The sequence below is a fragment of the Myxine glutinosa genome, chromosome 11, assembly GCF_964187855.1.
Source record: "Myxine glutinosa chromosome 11, kmMyxGlut1.1, whole genome shotgun sequence".
In the NCBI taxonomy this organism is placed as follows: Eukaryota; Metazoa; Chordata; class Myxini; order Myxiniformes; family Myxinidae; genus Myxine; species Myxine glutinosa.
Genome location: NC_136271.1, coordinates 18,615,884 through 18,637,584, shown reverse-complemented (window position 1 = coordinate 18,637,584; position 21,701 = coordinate 18,615,884). Strand labels below are relative to the sequence as shown.

Below are 21,701 nucleotides of genomic sequence, written 5' to 3'. Positions count from 1 at the left end.
TATTCAAATTTTAAGTCAATTGGATGAAAATTGAGGATTTTAGAAACTTGAAAAGGTTGTTGACCTTTTGGCCTATGTTGACCTTTTGACCACAAAAATATATAGGATTTTGTCGAACCACTAACTTTACCATTTGGTGAGGTTTCGTGAAGATGGGTTTAAAATTGTGAACTGTACGCAAGTATAAGTGAGCGGACAGACACACAAACAAACACACACGCACAAACACACACACGCACAAACACACACACGCGCAAACACATACACGTGCAAACACACACACACACACACACACACACACACACACACACACACACAAACATACATACATACACACACACACACACACACACACACACACACACACACACACACACAAACCGGAGTGATCAACGCACTTGCAAAAAAATTTTTTTTTTTTTTTTTGCCAAGTAACAAACAAACGGACTCAAAATGCAATACCTTCTCCTCTGGCGAGGGTAATAAATAAAAATAATATCAAAGAATATCAAATTGTCCGTTTACGAAAAGAAGGTTTGGCCTACTCAACAATTTATTTACCGAAATAAACATTTTGTGTTGAAGTCAATAAGGCACAGCCCAAAAATGAACTAGAAAGCATGTGGAAATGCACAGCCCAGCCACCTCCGTTTGTAGTCAGTCATCATCTTCTTCTTCTTCGAATGATCAAAATAACGAAAAAAATACAAAATTAACTTTGATGATTTTATGCAACCTTGACCTTTGAGCTTTTGATCTAAAAAAAAAACAATCAACTTCTAGCTTTTGATTGGTGAACCAATTCAGTGACCCAATATGCAAATTCTTAAAAATTTCAGGTCAATCGGATGGAAATTGATGATATTATGTGACGCTGACCTTTTGACCTTTTGACAAAATTATTAATTTGCCTTTACCATATTATCATAATAAAGGTTTGTTGAAAATTTGATGACAAAACTCAAATGGTAAAAAGTTATGGCCCAGACAGACACACAGACACACACACAGACAGACAGAAGTGATTACAATCAGCAGGGAACAGGTTAATTAACTAGCTTGCGCGCTCTTAGCATTGTTGGTGGTACCTGTTTTTATATAACAGGTGTGGTGATAACAACAAAATCATCCCGGGCAACTAGAAATTGGATAAAACACTGGATGCAGAGGCATTCCCTCATCAAAGTTGAGGTGGAATAGGTGGCCGAAACAGGGACAAGATGGTGCATTTAGCTTGGAGCATTAACGTTGAGAGAGGACCAGAGGGTGCTCAGTCAAGAAGATAAGCAAATTAACTCAATAATTACACTATTTGGAATCAATGTGTAACGATTTTGATGATTAAGCAATGCGACATTTAACAGGGTGAATAGGTTAAGTGGAAGTCATTAAGACTCTTTGCCTGAATTATGGTTTTCATTTAAGGCCACCTGTCTACACACTTGCCCACAGATGGTCCACTACGATTAGCTTGAGTGTAAATATATATATATATATATATATATATATATATATATATATATATATATATATATATATAGATATAAATCAATTACTCAGCATTCTAAGTAAAGTTTTGAATGAAACACTTATGGTTCTCCCATCAATCACCATACTTGCTCCAACAAAGAATTCCATAATGTAATATATTGATGTTAAAGAAGTTGGGTTACCATTAATTCCATCCGTCAAGGTAAGCTCTTTGGTGATATTGAAGGCCTAGGTTAGGTAGAACCTTTCCGAGAGTAAAATAGTGCACTCCACAGATCTCAAAATTGTGGATGTTTCTGACTCTGACTCCAAAGCATACTGGCTAGAGTAGTTCAGATGATTTTAAACAGTTTCAAAACGTACACTACATATCAGGTATACCCAGGTATAGAAGTACATTATTTGTAATATGCAGTGTCATATATTTTTCCATATGGTTATCACGTCGTATTGGATAATTAGAGTGGAAATGTCCATTTATTGCCTAATTGTAAGTGTGTTTGTCCAACAGGCCCTCCATATGATGTCACCTACACTGAAGTTAGAAATGACTCGGTGGTTGTTTTGTGGAAGCCACCTGTGTACATTGGCGAGACTCCAGTCAGCGGCTACCATGTGGAAATGACCGATGAGCCCTGCTTGGGCCAGTGGAAACGCGTTACTACAAAGTCTATCGATAAAAAGTACTTTAAGGTATGTGGTGCTCGTGGTATTTTTGTTGTTGTTGTTGTTTTTGTTATGTGGAGATGTGTGTGTGTGTGTCAAGTACTGTAGTAGGGGTGCAATGTGGTGTACCACTCGTTTTTAGCTTCGGTCGGTGGATAGCACTGCGAGTGAAAAGAAGGCCGAGTGTGTAAGATCTTCCTTCCTGTACCTCCACCCTTGCCAAGACTTTGAAACGACCTCCGAGTGGAGCACCATGGGGCACTGGCTGAATATCTGGAGGATCTCAGAGTAGTTTGGTACCCTAGTGGAGCACCATGGGGCACTGGCTGAATATCTGGAGGATCACAGAGTAGTTTGGTACCCAAGAGGTAGAGGTGCACCATGGGGCACTGGCTAAATATCTGGAGGATCTCAGAGTAGTTTGGTACCCTAGAGGTGTCGTGTGCATGGCCCGCCATTGTGAGGACTTGCTGTGACACTCACCAATCCAACAAGGGTAGGTGGAGCTCTTTAACCTTGGTAGGCAATCCACCTAGGAGAAGGAAACTTTGATTGCAAATTCCCCTGCTACCTTGCAGAGTAACTTTCTTTGGATAAAGGCTAGGTCCACAGCTGATTCTATGGTGCCATCGGAAAGGGCATCCGGCCACAAAAAAAACATGCCTTACACATGCAGCATGGAAACGGCCATAAAACGATGATGGATATGACGATGCACATTGGTAGTAATGGTGGTTTGGTCGAGCGGTTAAGCACTTGCTTTTTTCTCTACTGGCCGGTGTGGGTTTAATTCCCATGGCTGGTCACTCTTGCCAATCTGAACTTGAAAAGCGAGGCAAACATGCCAGACACCCCTAGAGACGAGTTGAAGGAGAGCATTGTCCTTCAGTGACTGGAATAGGCCGGATTGAAGTTTTCCGGAATTCATCGCGGGCTCACGCTTTTGAGGTTTGCACTATCTAGAGGGCATTAATGTATTATACACATCAGTTTCACTGCCTTGAAACAGCAAAACCTTTTCAATTTGAACGGAAGAGAAAAGAATGACCCAAGCTTTATCTCGTATTGTGATGGTGCGGGGACCGAGATTTGATTTGCTGTGCGAGTACATTTACACTTGAAGGATTTTTTATTTATTTTCTTCATTCCCTGATGGGATGGTGTGTCGTGCTTCTTATACGCAGCATTTATCACCCATCCGAAGTTTCTGGTGAGCTTTTTAACCTTTGTCGTCCTCCATGAAGGGTTCACCCATGTCAGCCCTTGGGAGGGCTTGATGTGATTTTAAATTGACTTGATGAAGGAGGCTTGATAATGTGCAAGTCCAGGATGTTGTGTGACTTTATCAAATTAACTTTATATGTTTATCACCTTGCTTCTGTTTCCTTTTCTGCTGCGTAGGTCACAGGTTTACAGGAGGGAAACACTTACCGCTTTAGAATCTGCGCAGAGAACCAATCTGGCACAGGCTGGCCTTCTCTCCCCAGTGAGCCGGTGAAGGCTGTTACACCCGCAGGTGCGTCTGTATGACAGTAAGGGTAATGGAATCGTGATCCTTAACCGCACAAGCAAAGAGACATTTAACTTCACCTTCAACATGATGAATTTCACCTGATCACTTGGGCACAATGTGTGAGGAATTTTACTTTAAACCTCTTCCCAAAGCCAAGGCCCAAGAAAGAACCAAGCTTTATGTTATATTGCTTTCGTCTTGTGGTTGAAAAATCCCTGATGTAAAATGCGGTTACCTACATAGTTAAGATTAGCTTCCATTTTTAACTCAACTGGACGATGTCCAACTGAGTTTTTGTCGACACCCAGTGTCCGTCGTCCGTCTGTCGTCTGTAAACAATTCGACGTCTACGCTCTAAAAGTCACAAATATTGATTAAATTTGATGAAACTTGTTATGCAGCATCTTTAAGACATAAACTAGTTTGGGATTGCATTTGGGCATTGCACGCCCAAAAATGGGCGCGGCAGGGCGGCCATATTGAAAAATCAATTTTTGTCAATCTGGTATTTCCTAATGTAGCTAGAAGGCTGAAACTCGGTGTGTAGACAGTATGTAACAAACCTCAACACATATATTACGGGTTTTGACGATGTCCGAAAAATGACCTCGTCGTGACCTATGACATGACTTGACCCATAAACATCAGTTTGGACGACGTCTACGCTCTAAAAGTCACAAATATTGATTAAATTTGATGAAACTTGTTATGCAGCATCTTTAAGACATAAACTAGTTTGGGATTGCATTTGGGCATTGCACGCCCAAAAATGGGTGCGGCAGGGCAGCCATATTGAAAAATCAATTTTTGTCAATCTGGTATTTCCTAATGTAGCTAGAAGGCTGAAACTCGGTGTGTAGACAGTATGTAATAAACCTCAACACATATATTACGGGTTTTGACGATGTCCGAAAAATGACCTCGTCATGACCTATGACATGACTTGACCCATAAACATCAGTTTGGACGACGTCCAAGCTCTAAAAGTCACAAAGACTGATCAAATTTGATGAAACTTGTGCCTTTTGCCACTTAACGATATTTGAAAACACACATATAAACGCACATATAAACGATATAGTTTGTGGTTCTATTATGCATATTCTAACCATATTGATATAGACCAGTTGAGTTCAGGTTCCCTGGAACCTCTAGTTTCATGATGGGGGAGTAACTGGAGAATTTTGGAAGAAATATGTTGAATTTTTGTTTTATAGAGAGAATCATTTCCATCCAGCATTTATAATATCTCCAGCTGCAGATAATTTCCCATTACAAAACTGTTAAAGATTGGGATTTAGAGTTCTAAAGCAAATGTTTGGAATTTAGAGTTAGTATGGAAAATTACAATCAATCAAAGCTGTCTTGTGCGTTCATGGAAAACAATAATTTCTCCTTAAAACACCAAAATGTTTATATTTTTGTTGAATTATGGCTTTCGAGCCAAAAATGTGATTTTTTTTTTCCAATGTCAAAAACTCATCGACTGCTGTGAAACATGTGACAATGTATAGACGTCATAGATTCCCATTTCACTGGTGCAGGACTATACCTATTATTTTGTAGAAGGGAGAGGAACTTTACCTGTGCTTGCATTTATTACCAGAAGAGCCTACCTGATGCTTCGCTAATGGATCAATTAGTCGTCACATCCCTTGCTTTAGGAAGGGGAAGGGGAGGTAGAGGGAGGGAAGTGTGGGGGAAGATATATGAGGGGAGCAGGAGGGTAGAGATATACTGCATATACATTTTTTGGGAGAGGGGGCTTTGTCAGACCCCTCCGTTTGTGGGGAGGAGGGGGGGGGGGGCAGGATGAGAACAAATTTAACGGTGTGAAGAGTGCTTTAACCTCAGTGTTGCCCAGGTAAAAAAGGAAATTGTAGTACCCTCTGCCACCACCACCAGGTGGCACTACACGGTACACATTTACAGAGAGAATTTCCAAGGGGGAGGGGGGAAATATTGGAGGTCTCCCGATTGGTGGAGCCCATAACTCCGCCCCTTTCACCCTGATTGGTGGGTTTCTGAACCTGGACACCATGGTGTCCCTGGGAGACTGGTGCAATGCCTGGTAGCTTATCTCTTTTAAGTGGAGGACCTATATTTCCTTTTCTCAATGCATAGAGACATAATAACCCGAAATAAGGGGAAGGGACTAAGATAATGGTCTGTTATGAAATAACTATTCATGGGGACCTGTATAGTGGTTGCCATTACTTTTTAGTCGAAACCGCAACAATATATATATATACAGTCACGTGAAAAAGTAAGTGCACCCCATGTAAAGTTTTGACTTTTTCAACATATTTCAACATACAGCAATTTGATCTTCATTTCAACAATATTGATAGATAAAGGTGATATAATATAACAAATATCATGAAACATTTACATTTTGTAGTCCATTCTATAATTTAAATAAACATAAATGCAAATTTCACATGTGGAAAAAGTAAGTACACCCCTACATTTATCACTACTTCAAATACTTAAAATTAGAATCAGGTGCACCAGCTCAGGTGCAAATGATTAGAACATCGTTAGAGAGGATCTTAGAGGAACCTGTCTTATTTAAACCTCAGACATTTAGTTTGGTTTGCTCTTTGTTGTTGAAGTGTGCGGCATCACCATGCCTTGATCAAAAGAGCTCTCTGGGGCCTTCAGAAAGAAGGTTATAGATGCCTACAAGTCTGGGAAAGGATTTAAAAAGATCTCCAAACAATTTGAAATCAATCATTCGACTGTCTGGAAGATCATCTACAAGTGGAGAAGATTCCAAACAACTGCCAACTTGTTCAGGCCAGGCCGCCCCAGCAAGTTCAGCCCGAGAGCAGACCGCAAGATGCTGAAAGAAGTCTCTAAGAACCCCAGAATGTCATCACAGGACCTACAGGTAGCTCTTGCCACTGTTGATGTCAAAGTGCACGAGTCTACCATTAGAAAGAGGCTGCACAAATTTGATATACATGGTTGGTGTGCCAGGAGGAAAGCTTTGCTGTCCAGAAAGAACATCAGGGCAAGACTAAAGTTTGCCAATGAACACCTAGGCAAAGACCAGAACTTCTGGAACAATGTGCTCTGAACAGATGAGTCAAAGGTAGAGCTATTTGGCCACAGTACCAGAAGACATGTTTGGCGAAAACCAAAGACAACATTTGACCACAAGAACCTGATACCAACTGTAAAGCATGGTGGTGGAAATATTATGGTTTGGGGCAGCTTTGCTGCATCAGGGCCTGGGCAGCTCACCATCATAGAATCCACTATGAATTCTTCATTGTACCAGAGGGTGCTTGAGGATAATGCGAGGCCATCTGTCGGAAAGTTGAAGCTCAACCGAAGGTGGACCTTGCAACATGACAATGACCCTAAACATACCAGTAAATCCACCAAGGAATGGCTGAAAAGAGAGAAATGGAGGGTTCTGGAATGGCCAAGTCAAAGCCCGGATCTAAATCCCATCTAGATGTTGTGGGGGGATTTGAAACGAGCTGTGCATGCATCCCAGATGGAATGAAAGGAAGATGGAAAAGATATATGGAAATGCTGTTGAATACAGAGAATGAATGGGATGGCAACATAGAGAGTAACCCAGTTTTAGGACCGGCAGAGAAGATAACTGAGAAGGAAGTTGAGGAAGCGATAAAAGCAATGAAGGGTAGAAAAGCGGGAGGGCCGACGGGAGTTGTGGGAGATATGTTGAAGGCAGCAGGAAGTTGGGGTGTGAAGAGAATGACAGAGATCTGTAATCTGGTGGTGAAAGAAGGCCGCATTCCAGTGGATTGGGAACTGAGTACCATCGTCCCTCTATACAAGGGGAAAGGTGACCCTCTGGAGTGTGGCTCGTACCGAGCGATAAAGTTATTGGAGCATGGAATGAAGGTATTGGAAAGGGTGTTGGAGAGGAGGATAAGGAAGAAAGTGAAGATCGACGAAATGCAGTTTGGATTTATGCCAGGAAGAGGAACGACAGATGCGCTTTTCATTGTGAGGCAGTTGCAGGAGAAGTACATGGAGAAGAGGAAGAAGTTGTTTCTTGGGTTTGTTGATCTGGAGAAAGCATTCGATCGGGTTCCACGCAAAGTATTGACATGGGCATTGAGGAAGTTAGGAGTGGAGGAATGGTTGATCAGAGTCGTGATGGCAATGTACAAAAGAGCGCGCACAGCTGTAAGGACGAAGGACGGGAACAGTGGTGAGTTTGAGGTGAAGGTGGGAGTGCATCAGGGGTCGGTACTAAGTCCACTACTATTTGTAGCTGTGATGAAGGTGCTGGCTCAGAACGTAAAGGAAGGTTTACCGTGGGAGTTGTTGTATGCAGATGATCTGGTGTTGAATGCGGAAAGTATGGATGGACTGAAGGAAAAGATGAACACGTGGAAGGAATGTATGGAGACAAAAGGTCTGAAGGTGAATATCGGAAAGACGAAGGTGATGGCAAGTGGTAAAGCATGTGGTGAGGTGGAAAGAACTGGGAAGTGGCCCTGTGCTGTGTGTAGGAAGGGTGTCGGAGTGAACTCCATTCAGTGTACAATGTGCGCTGAGTGGGTTCATCAAAAATGTAGTGGTCTGAGAGGGTCATTAACCAGTGTGTCAGCTACATTCAAATGTAAGGTGTGCACAGAGGGAGCTGCAGATGGAGGAAATGTTGAGTTGGATCTTGGAGACGGCGTGAAGCTGGAAGGTGTGAAAACATTTTGCTACCTCGGAGACATGCTGAATGGAGAAGGTGGATCAGACTCGGCAACGGTTGCTCGAGTGAGATGTGCATGGAAGAAGTTTCGGGAACTGAGTGGCGTGCTGATGATGAGGGGAGTGTCGTTGAAGCTGAAGGGAAAGGTGTATGCTGCATGCGTGAGAAGTGTTATGATTTATGGGAGCGAGACATGGGTAATGAACGTAGAGCAGCAACGAAGGTTGGAAAGGGTGGAAATGCGAATGGTTCGACGGATGTGCGGAGTATCGTTGAGAGAGAGGAAGACAAATGATGAATTGCGAAAGATGATGGGAATAGAGCCTGTGATTGATGCTGTGAAGAGGAACAGGTTGAGATGGTTTGGTCATGTGTTGAGGAAGGATGAAATTGACTGGTTGAGAAGAGTGATGGAAATGAATGTAGAAGGAAGTAGAAGACGGGGAAGACCGAGAAAGACTTGGCTAAAGATGGTGGAAGAAGAAATGCGGGCAAGGGGGTTAACAAGGAGAGATGCAGAAAATAGGGCAAAATGGAGAAGATTGTCATGGGGACCGCAAGGCTAACCCCCGCTCTAGCAGGGAAAATGGCCTTTAAAATGCATGTTGTTGTGTTGTTGTGCATGCAAGAAACCCCTCAAACATCGCACAGCTGAAAGAATTCTGCATGGAGGAGTGGGCAAAAATTTCTCCCAGTCGATGTCAGAGGCTGGTAGACAGTTATAAGAGACGCCTACTTGAGGTTGTTTCTGCCAAAGGGGGCAATATCACCTATTAGAGCCAAGGGTGTACTTACTTTTTCCACATGCAAAATTTGCATTTATGTTTATTTAAATTATTCAATGGACTACAAAATGTAAATGTTTCATGATATTTGTTATATTATATCACCTTTATCTATCAATATTGTTGAAATGAAGATCAAATAGCTGTGTGTTGAAATATGTTGAAAAAGTCAAAACTTTACATTGGGTGTACCTACTTTTTCACGTGACTGTATATAAGTAGTGATGAGCTGAATTGAAAATATTGAGATTAATACAAGGAACAGAAGACGAGAGAATAGGCAGAATAGGACAGAAAAGGTGGATATCGGAGTATGGCTCCAGTGTGGGAGAGAAAGGAAATGGGGTTTAGAGGAGATAGGAATAAGGTTACAGGATAAAAGAGACATTTGTGAGAGATTGGGGTGGGTGGGGGATCCAAATCCATGATTTTGTCCTTGTAGGAAATATATCACCCCTAATTTTTGTTGCCCTTGCAGGTTCACACGATGTTAAGCTGAATGTTGATGACGAGGGGAATATCTTCTTGCAGCTGGAATGTCCTAATGCAACGCCAGACTCAGAATGCTACTGGTTTAAAAGCTATGATGAACTTCCTGCAACATCACATCTAACTTCTGAGAATAAAGACAACGTGTAAGAGTTGGGGTTACATCACAATAACTTCCCAGAGAGCATGATGGTCCATTGTTGGCAGGGGTGTGAAAATGTAATCGGAGAAATCATTCAATAAGTGAATTTATTGTATTTTCAGAACCTCCAGGGTATCCCTAATAATCCTGAGTTGGAATCGTAAATGTATTACATGCTAAGGATTTGATAGATCACATGATTGTGGAATCCCAGACAATGAACCACAAGTGTGTTTTACACTTCTTTAAAAAAAAATGCTTGATCGAGGCTCTTGGAAAAGCAAAGCAGAATGGAAGGGAAATGGAAGGGAATAGCTGCACACAAGCAAAGGGGTGAACAAGCTGAACACTTGGGGTGAACAAGCTGAATGAAACACAGTAAGAAGAGGAAGGGGAAGCAGGAATAAAACAGAAGAGGAACAAACCAACCGACAACTAACAAGCGAAAAGAGGTGAAGGAGTAGGGGGAAATCACAATAGGGGGATCTTGGGAATTTGGTGGGAAACAGCTAGAAAAAAAAGGAACGGTTACTTAGCTTTTGGAAGCAAATATCTTGGAGGACTTAAAGAAGTGACCACAAGCAGGGAAATGTAAACGGAAGTGGAATTTATAATTTTTATGAATTAAATATTTTGAGTGCTGTAAGTCTCGTCCAAACTTCAGGTTGAGTAGTTTATGTATTCATGACAAGGGGCAACCAGTGACTCTTGTGAAGTGATTTTAATTTGTATAACTCGTTGGAAAGGTTATAAGAGTTGCAAGGTACACAATGTTTGGAGCCATTTGTCACTCTGTTTAAACGATAGAGAATAATTGCTTCTCCTGACCCAATCAGCTGACCCCTATCTATTCAGAAAATATCACATATTATTATTGGGTCAGTTTTCTAGACTTTTTCCTTTAACATATTTAACATACATAACCTTATGCTTTAACATATTGAACCCCCAAAAAGGGTGTTCTACAGACTTGGCATTTAATATGGAATATTTATTTTGTGGGGGTGAACTTACTTTTCAAGATGTCTTAGAACCAAAAGTTCATTGGAATTATGTTGAAATTATTCTAGATTTTGTTAATGTGACCTTTAAAAGAAACAAAAACCACATTTGACATTTCGAAACAAATAAATTGATCCTTGAAAGTGATGTAAACTGATATCGAACTCAATTCATGGACAGTACTGTGTTAAACTTCTGTGCGTTTTCCAGAAGTATCTCTTTATTTTGCACATTAGCCAAAATTTTTTTTAACAAAAACAAAAGTTAAATTACGACTGGGATTACGGACACTACAATTACAGTTCAGTACTTCGTGTAACCCCCACGAGCATTCATGAGAGCACGTACACGTTGAGGCATGCTGTTCACGAGATTTGCCAAGGTTTGGACAGGAATCGCTTGCCATGCAGTGACAATAGTCTGCTGCAATTCACGCACAGAGGTCGGTTGCTGGTCCAAGTGGTCGATTTGACGCGTTAATTCTGCCCACAAGTTCTCTATCGGATTCATATCCGGGGACATGCCATGCCACTCCATATGCTCTACACCACGGTCAGCAAGAAAGTGTTGGATCATGCGAGCACGATGAGGCCGTGCATTGTCATCTTGGAAGACAAAGTTTTCTCGAAAGGCTACACGACCAAATGGAAGCAATGTTTCTTCCAGAATGGCCATGTACTTGAACTGGTTCAGGTTTCCATTCAGAACAACCAGGTCAATTTTGCCCCCTGCATGAAAAGCAGCCCAAATGGTCACCCCACCACCTCCAGCTTGGACTCCTGGCACTATACAATCTTTGTTGTAGGCTTCATGCACTTGTCTGCGCACTCGGACGTGGCCATCTTGACGATAGACCAGAAATCTAGACTCGTCACTGAAGATCACATGATTCCAGTGTCCTGGCTGCCATTGACGGTGCTCTCTGGCCCACTGCAATCGGCGCTGGCGGTGTTGTCTGGTCAGGCGTGGCTTTCTCAGGGGACGCCTGGCACGATCACCTGCTTGAACCAGTCATTGGTTGACTAGCCTTCTGGATACAGGCACATTTGTCAGTTGCTGCCACTCAGCCCGAAGCCGATTAGCTGACTTGGTACGGCCATTGCGGACTAACCAGTGCAGCTGGCGATCATCCCTCCTTGTGGTTCTGCGGGGACGTCCTGGCCTCGGTATTGGAGTAGGGACACCCCTCTGAGCATTTCGTTTCAGGATCTTTGACACCTGACCTTGAGTGATGCCATACTGCCGAGCAATAGCATGCTCTTTCATGCCATAATTTCGTAAAGCCACCACTCCATGACAAACAGCATTGTCGAGTTGACGGACCATCTCCAGAGGAACCGGCAATAACTTTTGGAGACGTGCAGCAGTTGTTTTCCACTAATACAGAACGCAACAACCCTTGTATACCCGACTGTGAAGCCAATCGTCAAATGCACCTGTCCGTACGTTTTGCCACGCCACCTGAGATATAATCCTGTTGTTGACTTCTTGCTGCGACAGACAATCAGTGACATGGTTCTTTTAACAAATAAATCACCAAAGTGTAAAAGAAACTCGCCAGATTGATATACTGAGTTAAGAAAGTAAACCCAAGTCAAGAAAAAATATATATTCCATATTAAATGCCAAGTCTGTAAAAAAACCTGGACACCTTTGGTTGTTAATATATTTAGTAACACAAATGATACAACAATGCCCGTTGTTTTATATGATACAAAAACGCATAAAGTTTTCTTTTGTTTCAGTTCGGGTGGTTTAATGCAAAATAAAATGACGACTCAACAGCAGAAAGCTCAGTGCGTCAAATGGTTCATCGAGACGAGATCCGACACGGAAGTTAAACATAATTTCCTGTACAAAGAATAGAATGGAATTTGCCATCGCAGACTAGTATCAGAGGGTGATACAAGAGGTTTAAGTAGACTAGAAGTTGTCACAAACAGGAAATTACCAGTCAACCAATAAGTGCAGCAGACATTGAACAAGTGCAGGAATCATTTCACCAAAGTCCCAGAAAATCAATCCACCGTGCATCCAGAGAATTGGGACTACCAACCACCCCTGTATACAGGATTTTTCATAAAAGACTGAAGTTTTATGTCTATAAGGTGCAGATTCTGCAGGAACTCAAACCAAATGACAGACCAAATGCAAGGCATTTGCTTTGGAAATGCTCAGTTGCATCGAGGATGACAAAGATTACCTGAAAAAGGTCAGGTTCACAGACAAAGCTGCTTTCATGTTTCGTGGAAGGTCAACTGGCACAATATGAGGATCTACGGCTCTGAAAAAAACCCCTCGTGCCTTCTGCAAGGTGTGGCCTTCTCCATGACCTCTTGGTGGGTCCGTTTGTTTTTGCGGAGGACATAGTGCCTTCAACAATTTACATGAACATGTTGGAAAGATTCGCTTTCCCACAGATTGAAGACCTACAACCCGATATAATTTTCCAACAGGACGGCGCTCCCCCTCCCTTAGTCGTTTGAGCCGTCCTGGATGAAAAAAATCCAGGTCACTGGATTGGCAGAGACCGACCAATCACCTGGCTTCCACAATCACCAGACATAACCCCCCTTGATTTCTTTTCTGTGGGGGTTTGTCAAAGATGTTTTCTTCAACACCAAGGTGGCAAACCTTGCAGGATCTTCGTTCTTGGATCACAGCTGCACACACACTTGTGGACGCAAACATGCTGAGCCAAACTTGAAAAAAAACTCGTGTACCGCCTTGACGTCCTGCGCGTGACAAACACAGCTCACATTGAAGTGTATTGATGGTGTGCACAGAACATTCAGTTTCTGTGTCATATAAACCAAAGGGTATCATTGTATCATTTGTGGTTCTAAATATATTAACAACCAAAGTTGTCCGGTCTTTTTAGAACACCCTGTGCAGTATTGTTAGCAAGGTGTATTACATCAAGAAGCAAGCACGTTGTTATTTGGAGACTTCATTGGCCGACTGTCCTGTCAGCAATGGGGATGTAAAAAAAGAACACACACACACACCAAACAATTTGCCAGGTACCCTGGCCAAATTATATACTGTATTTGATGAGATTCCAGCTCTGTATACAGAGTGCCTCCCTGTATATGCATGGTTAATTAAAACCCTTCCTGGTTTATAAATGCTACTGCTGTCAAATCAAGCTACCTAAATAGTAATCCGATTAGTCTCTCCCCAATGAGAGATCAGATCAGAATTTTAGATCAACTTGTTTCTATGATGAAGTTCATTCACATCGCAGTTAGCAAAAAGTATCACTAGAAAGTTCCCACATTTTCCGTTTGTTCATTGTGAGTTCACATGAAATCCGCACGTCGTCGAACTTGGTTTGTCATTCGGTTAAATTGTCAGTTAAAGTCAATCGCTGCTTCCAACAGCAGCTCTAAAGAATTGCATAACATCTCTCAATATCTCAGGGAATGTATCGCTACAGAGAAGAAACTAGAACGGCGCTCAGTAGAGAGCATACCTCCGCCTGGTTGGCCATATCACTCAATGTTGAGGAATCAATTAAAAGATTAAATAATTCTCTTATCCGAATCCATATTCAGATCTTCACCAAAATTGAATCGATTCTTCCTTGTCACACATAACATCCATAACATCCATAATATGTCACACATAACATCTATCCATAACTTTTTGAGATATCCTGCTATGTATCGTTTTTGGCCCTATCTCCCAATGGTGAAGAATCACTTAAAAAATTAAATAATTCTCATCTCTGAATCCATATTCAGATCTTCACCAAAATCGAATCTATTTGTCCTTGTCAGACACCCAACCGGTCCACCAAGTTTCGTCCAAATCCGTCCATAACTTTTTGAGATATCCTGCTATATATCGTTTTTGGCCCTATCTCCCAATGGTGAAGAATCACTTTAAAAATTCTACTAGCCGGATCCGAATCCGGATTTTCACCAAAATCTAATCATTTCGTCCTTGTCACATATGCTACATTACTGCCAAATTTCGTCTGAATCCGTCCACAACTTTCTGAGATATTTTGTTCGCAAACAAACAGACAGACTAGAAATCGGTCAGAGACCGAGGACTTGCCGGAATTAAAAATATGGCGGCTGAACCACGTGACCGATGACGTCATCATTATTTGTTTTCTAAACGAATTTATTCCTAGATTATACTCAAGAAATTTCATCTTGTTCGGATGAAGTTTTGTACTTGTCGAATTATGACGTCGTAATGGAGGCACCTATGACATCATCATTAACATATTTTATTCCCCATGGAGAGTTCTTTACAATGAGCCATGTCTCAATTTTTTCTATTCAGCGCTTTCGGAGATATAGAGGTGCAAAGTTTTTCGGTTTTTCCAAGATGGCGGCCGAACCACGTGACCGATGACATCATCATTTTTTTTTCTCCACCAGTTTATGCCGACTTGGCGCTCAAGAAATTGCATCTTGATTGGATGAAGTTTTGTACTTGTCGAATTATCGAATTATGACGTCATAATGGAGGCATTGGGCCTCGAGAGTTATAAATTGGGCACAGTCTATTCCAGGGCAAGACACATATGTGTGTAAAGTATGGGGATGCTATGTGCAATGATGTCGACATAGTACTGCGCACAAACAGACAAACAGAGACAGACAGACAGACAGACTAAAAATCGGTCAGAGCCCAAGGACTTGCCGGAATTTAAAATATGGCGGCCAAACGACGTGACCGATAACGTCATCATTTTTTGTTTTCTAAACTTTTATATATTCCGAGATTATGCTCAAGAAATTTCATCTTGATCGGATGAAGTTTTGTACTTGTCGAATTATGACGTCATAATGGAGGCACATATGACATCATCATTAACATATTTTATTCCCCATGGAGAGTTCTTTACAATGAGCCATGTCTCAATTTTTTCTATTCAGCACTTTCGAAGATATAGAGGTGCAAAGTTTTTGGGTTTTTCCAAAAGGGCGGCCGAACCAGGTGACCAATGACGTCATCATTAATTTTTTTTCTCCACCAGTTTAAGCCGACACGGCACTCAATAAATTGCATGTTGATTGGATGAAGTTTTGTACTTGTCGAATTATCGAATTATGACGTCATAATGGAGGCCTTGGGCCTAGAGAGTTAAAAATTGGGCACAGTCTATTCCAGGGCAAGACACATATGTGTGCAAAGTATGGCGATGCTATGTGCAACGATGTAGACGTAGTGCTGCGCACAAACATACAATCAGACAGACAAACAGACAGACAAACCAACCAACATACTTGCCGGAATTTTTTCCGGCAAGTAACAAACATACAGGGGTGAAAACATAACCTCCATCCACCTTTGGTAGCAGAGGTAACTAAAACTCCTGTGCACGAGTCTGTGTTGTGATTGCCATTACCGCCGACTAAAGAGCATGGGGACACAACATCAAGGTCAAAAGCATTGTTGGAGAACTGTCAATTTTGTGATGGATTTTGATGATCAGCTTCCTGATTTAATGTCGAACTGTTTTGCAAAAAATATTCAAAACAAAAAGTTTCGGGGTTTATTTTGTTCTTTCAGGGCAAAACTTTGCTTTAACAATGCCACACTGGATGATGCAGGACAATACTCGTGCACCGTGACCGATACCGATGGCGTATCTGCGAGTTACAACCTGTCAGAGGAAGGTGAGAAGTGGTTTGCACTATCAATGTCATTTCCTGTCTCACCGGGCAAATCTTCCCCATTTTAATTTTACCTGCAACCTCATGGGCTGGCAGGATAATCGTCAAATAAATTCCAGAATCTCACACCCAAAATTGAGTATCCTGGAGTGGTCACCCATCCAGGATTGTAACCCCTGGGATGCTGTATGAGATACTAATTCTTCCAAAGGTGTATGTCCTAAAACTGGGAATAACAATTTTTTTGAACCTTTTTTTTCAGAACTGAAGGATGCAATGGAGAAGAGCAACAAAATCAAGCATCCGAGTAGGTGACGAAGATTGTGCTCATATTGTTTCCGAGTTAAGAATGTTCCCCATTGTTATTTTTGTATCTTTATTATAACAGAGCAAATGTATATGGTTATGTTTGTTTACACTAGCGTGACTCGGGGTGCTCCGCACGCCTCACCACACGTCGTTTCAGAGGGGTAGGCATCTTTGACCATTTCGGTGTCTTTTGGGTCTTCATGGTGTTTTGGGTCTTCAGGGCCTTTTGGATCCTCTGTGCCTTTAAGTGTATTTTGGGTCTTTGAGGTGTTTTGGGTCTTAAGGGTCTTTTGGTTCTTCTTGGTCTTTAAGGGTATTTTTTTTTTTTTTTTTGGTCTTCGGGGTATTTTGGGTCTTCGGGATGTTTTGGGTCTTCGGGGTGTTTTGGGTCTTTGGGGTGTTTTGGGTCTTCGGGGTGTTTTGGGTCTTCGTGGTGTTTTGGGTCTTCGTGGTGTTTTGGGTCTTCGGGGTCTTTTTGACACCCGAAACATCCAAAAGACCCCAAAAGCCCCTGAATACCCAAAAGACCCTGAAGACACAAAAGACCCTAAATACCCAAAACATCCAAAAGACCCCGAAGACCCAAAACACCATGAAGACCCAAAAAATCCTGAAGACCCAAAATACCCCGAAGACCAAAAAAAAAAAAAAAAATACCCAAAATATCCCAAAGACCCAAAACATCCAAAAGACCCCAAAGACCCAAAACATCCAAAACATCCAAAAAAAACCCTGAAGACCCAAAAGTCCCTGAAGACCCAAAAGACACCGAAATGGTCAAAGATGCCCATCCCTCTGAAACGACGTGTGGTGAGGCATGTGGAGCACGCCGGGTCACGCTAGTACTACAAATGCTGTTGCAGTTTGAGATTCCTCAATGTAATGTATTCACATTTCCATAATATTTTCACCAAATACTTTTTGATCGTCATTAATTACGTGGATGACATAACTTCATTTATAGACTGTAACGTTGCAGTAAACGATGGCAGACTTAAATCCATTGATGTGTAAAATTACTTTCAGTGCAAAAACAAAAATGTTTTTTTGGGGGGATTTGTTTGCCGCAACATTGATGTATTTTGTTTGTTATGATGTCTCAGCTCAGTGATCCAATTTACCTCGAGCTCTTAACTTTATTTCAAAATGCACATTAAAAGGCATAAGATAAAGATTTTTCTGATAATGTATGATGATAGAAAGTAGGGAGGTGGGAATTTGCCTCGGCCCCATCCGAATCCATAACCGTGAGCACCACAAGTCTGTGAACCCCAGAAAGTCAAAATGAGAGAATGTGGATCCCGGAATGAGATTTAAGTGGGAATATTAAGGGAAATTATTGATATTGCGTCTGCTTTTGGAACTTTTCCATTGCAAGACTGTTCCAGACATTTTGACATCTAATCACAGAAGTGGCCTCTTGCCATTTTTGCGACAGGTTAAAGATGCAACCGTTACTCTCTTTTTCCCAGCCATCCCGCTGAAGTCTGATCTGGCCGTGGAACTCCAGGAGAAAGGAAGAGTTCGTTTCTTCATGCACGTGAAGCCGCTTTCACCAAACAGTGACATGAAGTTTATCGTGAACGAGAAGGACGTCACAGACGATAAGGTACGGGTAAAGATGGCAAATGTGTGTCACCTCTTGTATAAGACCTTCCCTGTTGCGGTACATGGAGGAAGCAAGTGCCACAAACCCTGTTACCGCTTGGATCATGGACCAAGTGTGTCTTCCACACACCATTGTGTCTGTGGTTCAGATCCGGAGAGGCAATCTGTACAATTGCACGTTAAAAAGCATTTAAGCTTTTCCAGCCTCATGCGGATTTACAAAGAAGATTCCTCTCCTTATTACAGCACCCTATAGGATAGCTTGAACTGCTGTGTTATAGGTATGACAATGTTGAATTCGCCCTTTTATGGGCCTGCTTGACTGGGGAGGGCATGTTCTCGCCAAGTAGTCGGGAATGCAATGTTCTTGTAACTGCAACACCACAGTACTCCCAATAGTACTTTGCGGTCGAAGTACAGAGCAGGATCTGCACAAAGCCAGAAGAGCTGGTCTTATTTAACTGTAAAGGTGTGCAACTAATACCACACCAAAATAAAGAATCATGCTGTATGGGAAAATATAAACGATTAACTTTATGCTTGTAATACACCTCAATACGTTTTCATTCTTCCCCATAATACTCGTACATGACAAATTCAAATTAAATATGCTTATCGCATGTGGAACAGAAACATCTTTTAACTAATGAGCCCAAAAGGGAGAAATGATGGATTTTTAATGGTCTCTGTTAATGTTGCATCGCATACAGTCACGTGAAAAAGTAAGTACACCCCATGTAAAGTTTTGACTTTTTCAACATATTTCAACATACAGCTATTTGATCTTCATTTCAACAATATTGAGAGATAAAGGTGATATAATATAACAAATATCATGAAACATTTACATTTTGTAGTCCATTGTATAATTTAAATAAACATAAATGCAAATTTCGCATGTGGAAAAAGTAAGTACACCCTTGGCTCTAATAGGTGGTATTGCCCCCTTTGGCAGAAACGACCTCAAGTAGGCGTTTCTTATAACTGTCTACCAGTCTCTGACATCGACTGGGAGAAATTTTTGCTCACTCCTCCATGCAGAATCCTTTCAGCTGTGCGATGTTTGAGGGGTTTCTTGCATGCACAGCTCGTTTCAAATCCCCCCACAACATCTCGATGGGATTTAGATCCGGGCTTTGACTTGGCCATTCCAGAACCCTCCATTTCTTTCTTTTCAGCCATTCCTTGGTGGATTTACTGGTATGTTTAGGGTCATTGTCATGTTGCAAGGTTCACCTTCGCCTTTTGGTTGAGCTTCAACTTTCTGACAGATGACCTCACATTATCCTCAAGCACCCTCTGGTACAATGAAGAATTCATAGTGGATTCTATGATGGTGAGCTGCCCAGGCCCTGATGCAGCAAAGCTGCCCCAAACCATAATATTTCCACCACCATGCTTTACAGTTGGTATCAGGTTGTTGTGGTCAAATGCTGTCTTTAGTTTTCGCCAAACACGTCTTCTGGTACTGTGGCCAAATAGCTCTACCTTTGACTCGTCTGCCCAGAGCACATTGTTCTAGAAGTGCTGGTCTTTGCCTATGTGTTCATTGGCAAACTTAGTCTTGCCCTGATGTTCTTTCTGGACAGCAAAGGTTTCCTTCTGGCACACCTCCCATGTAGATCAAATTTGTGCAGCCTCTTTCTAATGGTAGACTCGTGCACTTTGACTTCAACAGTGGCAAGAGCTACCTGTAGGTCCCGTGATGATATTCTGGGGTTCTTTGAGACTTCTTTCAGCATCTTGCGGTCTGCTCTCAGGCTGAACTTGCTCGGGCGGCCAGGCCTGAACAAGTTGGCAGTTGTTTGGAATCTTCTCCACTTGTAGATGATCTTCTGGACAGTCGAATGATTGATTTCAAATTGTTTGGAGATCTTTTTAAATCCCTTCCCAGACTCGTAGGCATCTATAACCTTCTTTCTGAAGGCCTCAGAGAGCTCTTTTGATCTAGGCATGGTGACGCCGCACACTTCAACAACAAAGAGCAAACCAAACTAAATGTCAGGTTTAAAGAAGACAGGTTCCTCCAAGATCCTCTCTAACGATGTTCTAATCATTTGCACCTCAGCTGGTGCACCTGATTCTAATTTTAGGTATTTGTAGTGATAAATGTAGGGGTGTACTTACTTTTTCCACATGTGAAATTTGCATTTATGTTTATTTAAATTATACAATGGGCTACAAAATGTAAATGTTTCATGATATTTGTTATATTATATCACCTTTATCTATCAATATTGTTGAAATGAAGATCAAATAGCTGTATGTTGAAATATGTTGAAAAAGTCAAAACTTTACATCGGGTGTACTTACTTTTTCACGTGACTGGAGATCATGGTGTATAAATTTGAGGTAGAAGGATAAAAGATGAGACTTAAAGTCCATCACGGGAATTTTGAATTCATATCATGTATTTTATTCAGATTTCAATTTAAACTGACCAACTTAACCTTCAACAACAACTACACTATTTGTTTAACTTTTTTTGATGCATTTTCCAATTACCTAATTAACTTACCCGAGGCAACGTTTTGCTTTTAATCGATTCTCACAGTTGGCAATGCCCTTTTTTATTGCTTTGTTTTGTGTCAAACCTCAACTTTTAATAATCAAAGTATAACAGATTTGCCTCTTGTAATCGCAAAGACATTTCTTTCACCCGGTGTGTACCCCGGTTTAGAATAGGTACACCGTATCCCTGCGCATCGTAGGAGGCGGCCAAGGGTTGGCGTCAGGAAGGGCATCCGGCCATAAAAACATTGCCTCAAACAGGGAACCATGATTGTCATGGGGCCCGCAAGGCTAACCCCCGCTCTAGTGGGGAAAATGGCCTTAAAACGATCATTCATTCATTCATTCATTCACATTTCAAGGCTTTTAAAATGCCGTTTATTACCTGTGCAAGCAAAGCAAAAAGCCGGGTTAAGCAATTGCTTCATGTCTGTCTGTCTGTCTGTCTTTATGTCCGTCCATCTACAAACGTCAGTTTATGATCAAGGGAACAGTATAATTTAAATTTAACGTTATACGTATTTTGAACACGAATTGGAGCACGAATTGGAAACCTTTTTCACCACTTTTCAATGAATAGGAAACCAGTTTTTTCAAATCCCGATTTACCCTCCTGATAATCCGAGTAGTGTCCAGTTGTTTTATACTGCGTACCCTCCCCCTAAACCCCCCCCATCCCCAGCTTTCTTCACAGATCTACCGATGTCCCTGTTCTCTACTCTCGTTGTGCTTGTGTGCTTTCCTCTCCCCTCCCCCCCCCCCACCCGCACATTGTCTCTCGCTCCCTTTATTATGTTTTATGTTTTCTGGTTATGTGTTAGCTCTCACACATGCTTAGACTTTTCATTCCAAA

The 21,701-nt window shown here is 41.7% G+C and overlaps 1 protein-coding gene across 6 annotated transcripts in view; it reads left to right on the top strand.

The window, feature by feature from the left end:
- LOC137413098 (myomesin-1) overlaps positions 1–21,701 on the top strand; it is a 185,748-nt gene that overhangs the window by 125,292 nt on the left and 38,755 nt on the right. For all 6 annotated transcript variants that reach the window (XM_078786457.1, XM_078786461.1, XM_078786460.1 and 3 more), the window contains 6 exons: positions 2,003–2,184; positions 3,559–3,673; positions 9,627–9,783; positions 16,317–16,423; positions 16,683–16,727; positions 18,202–18,338. In XM_078786457.1, the coding sequence (XP_078642583.1) occupies positions 2,003–2,184; positions 3,559–3,673; positions 9,627–9,783; positions 16,317–16,423; positions 16,683–16,727; positions 18,202–18,338 (743 nt within the window). The remainder of the gene's footprint in view (positions 1–2,002; positions 2,185–3,558; positions 3,674–9,626; positions 9,784–16,316; positions 16,424–16,682; positions 16,728–18,201; positions 18,339–21,701) is intronic.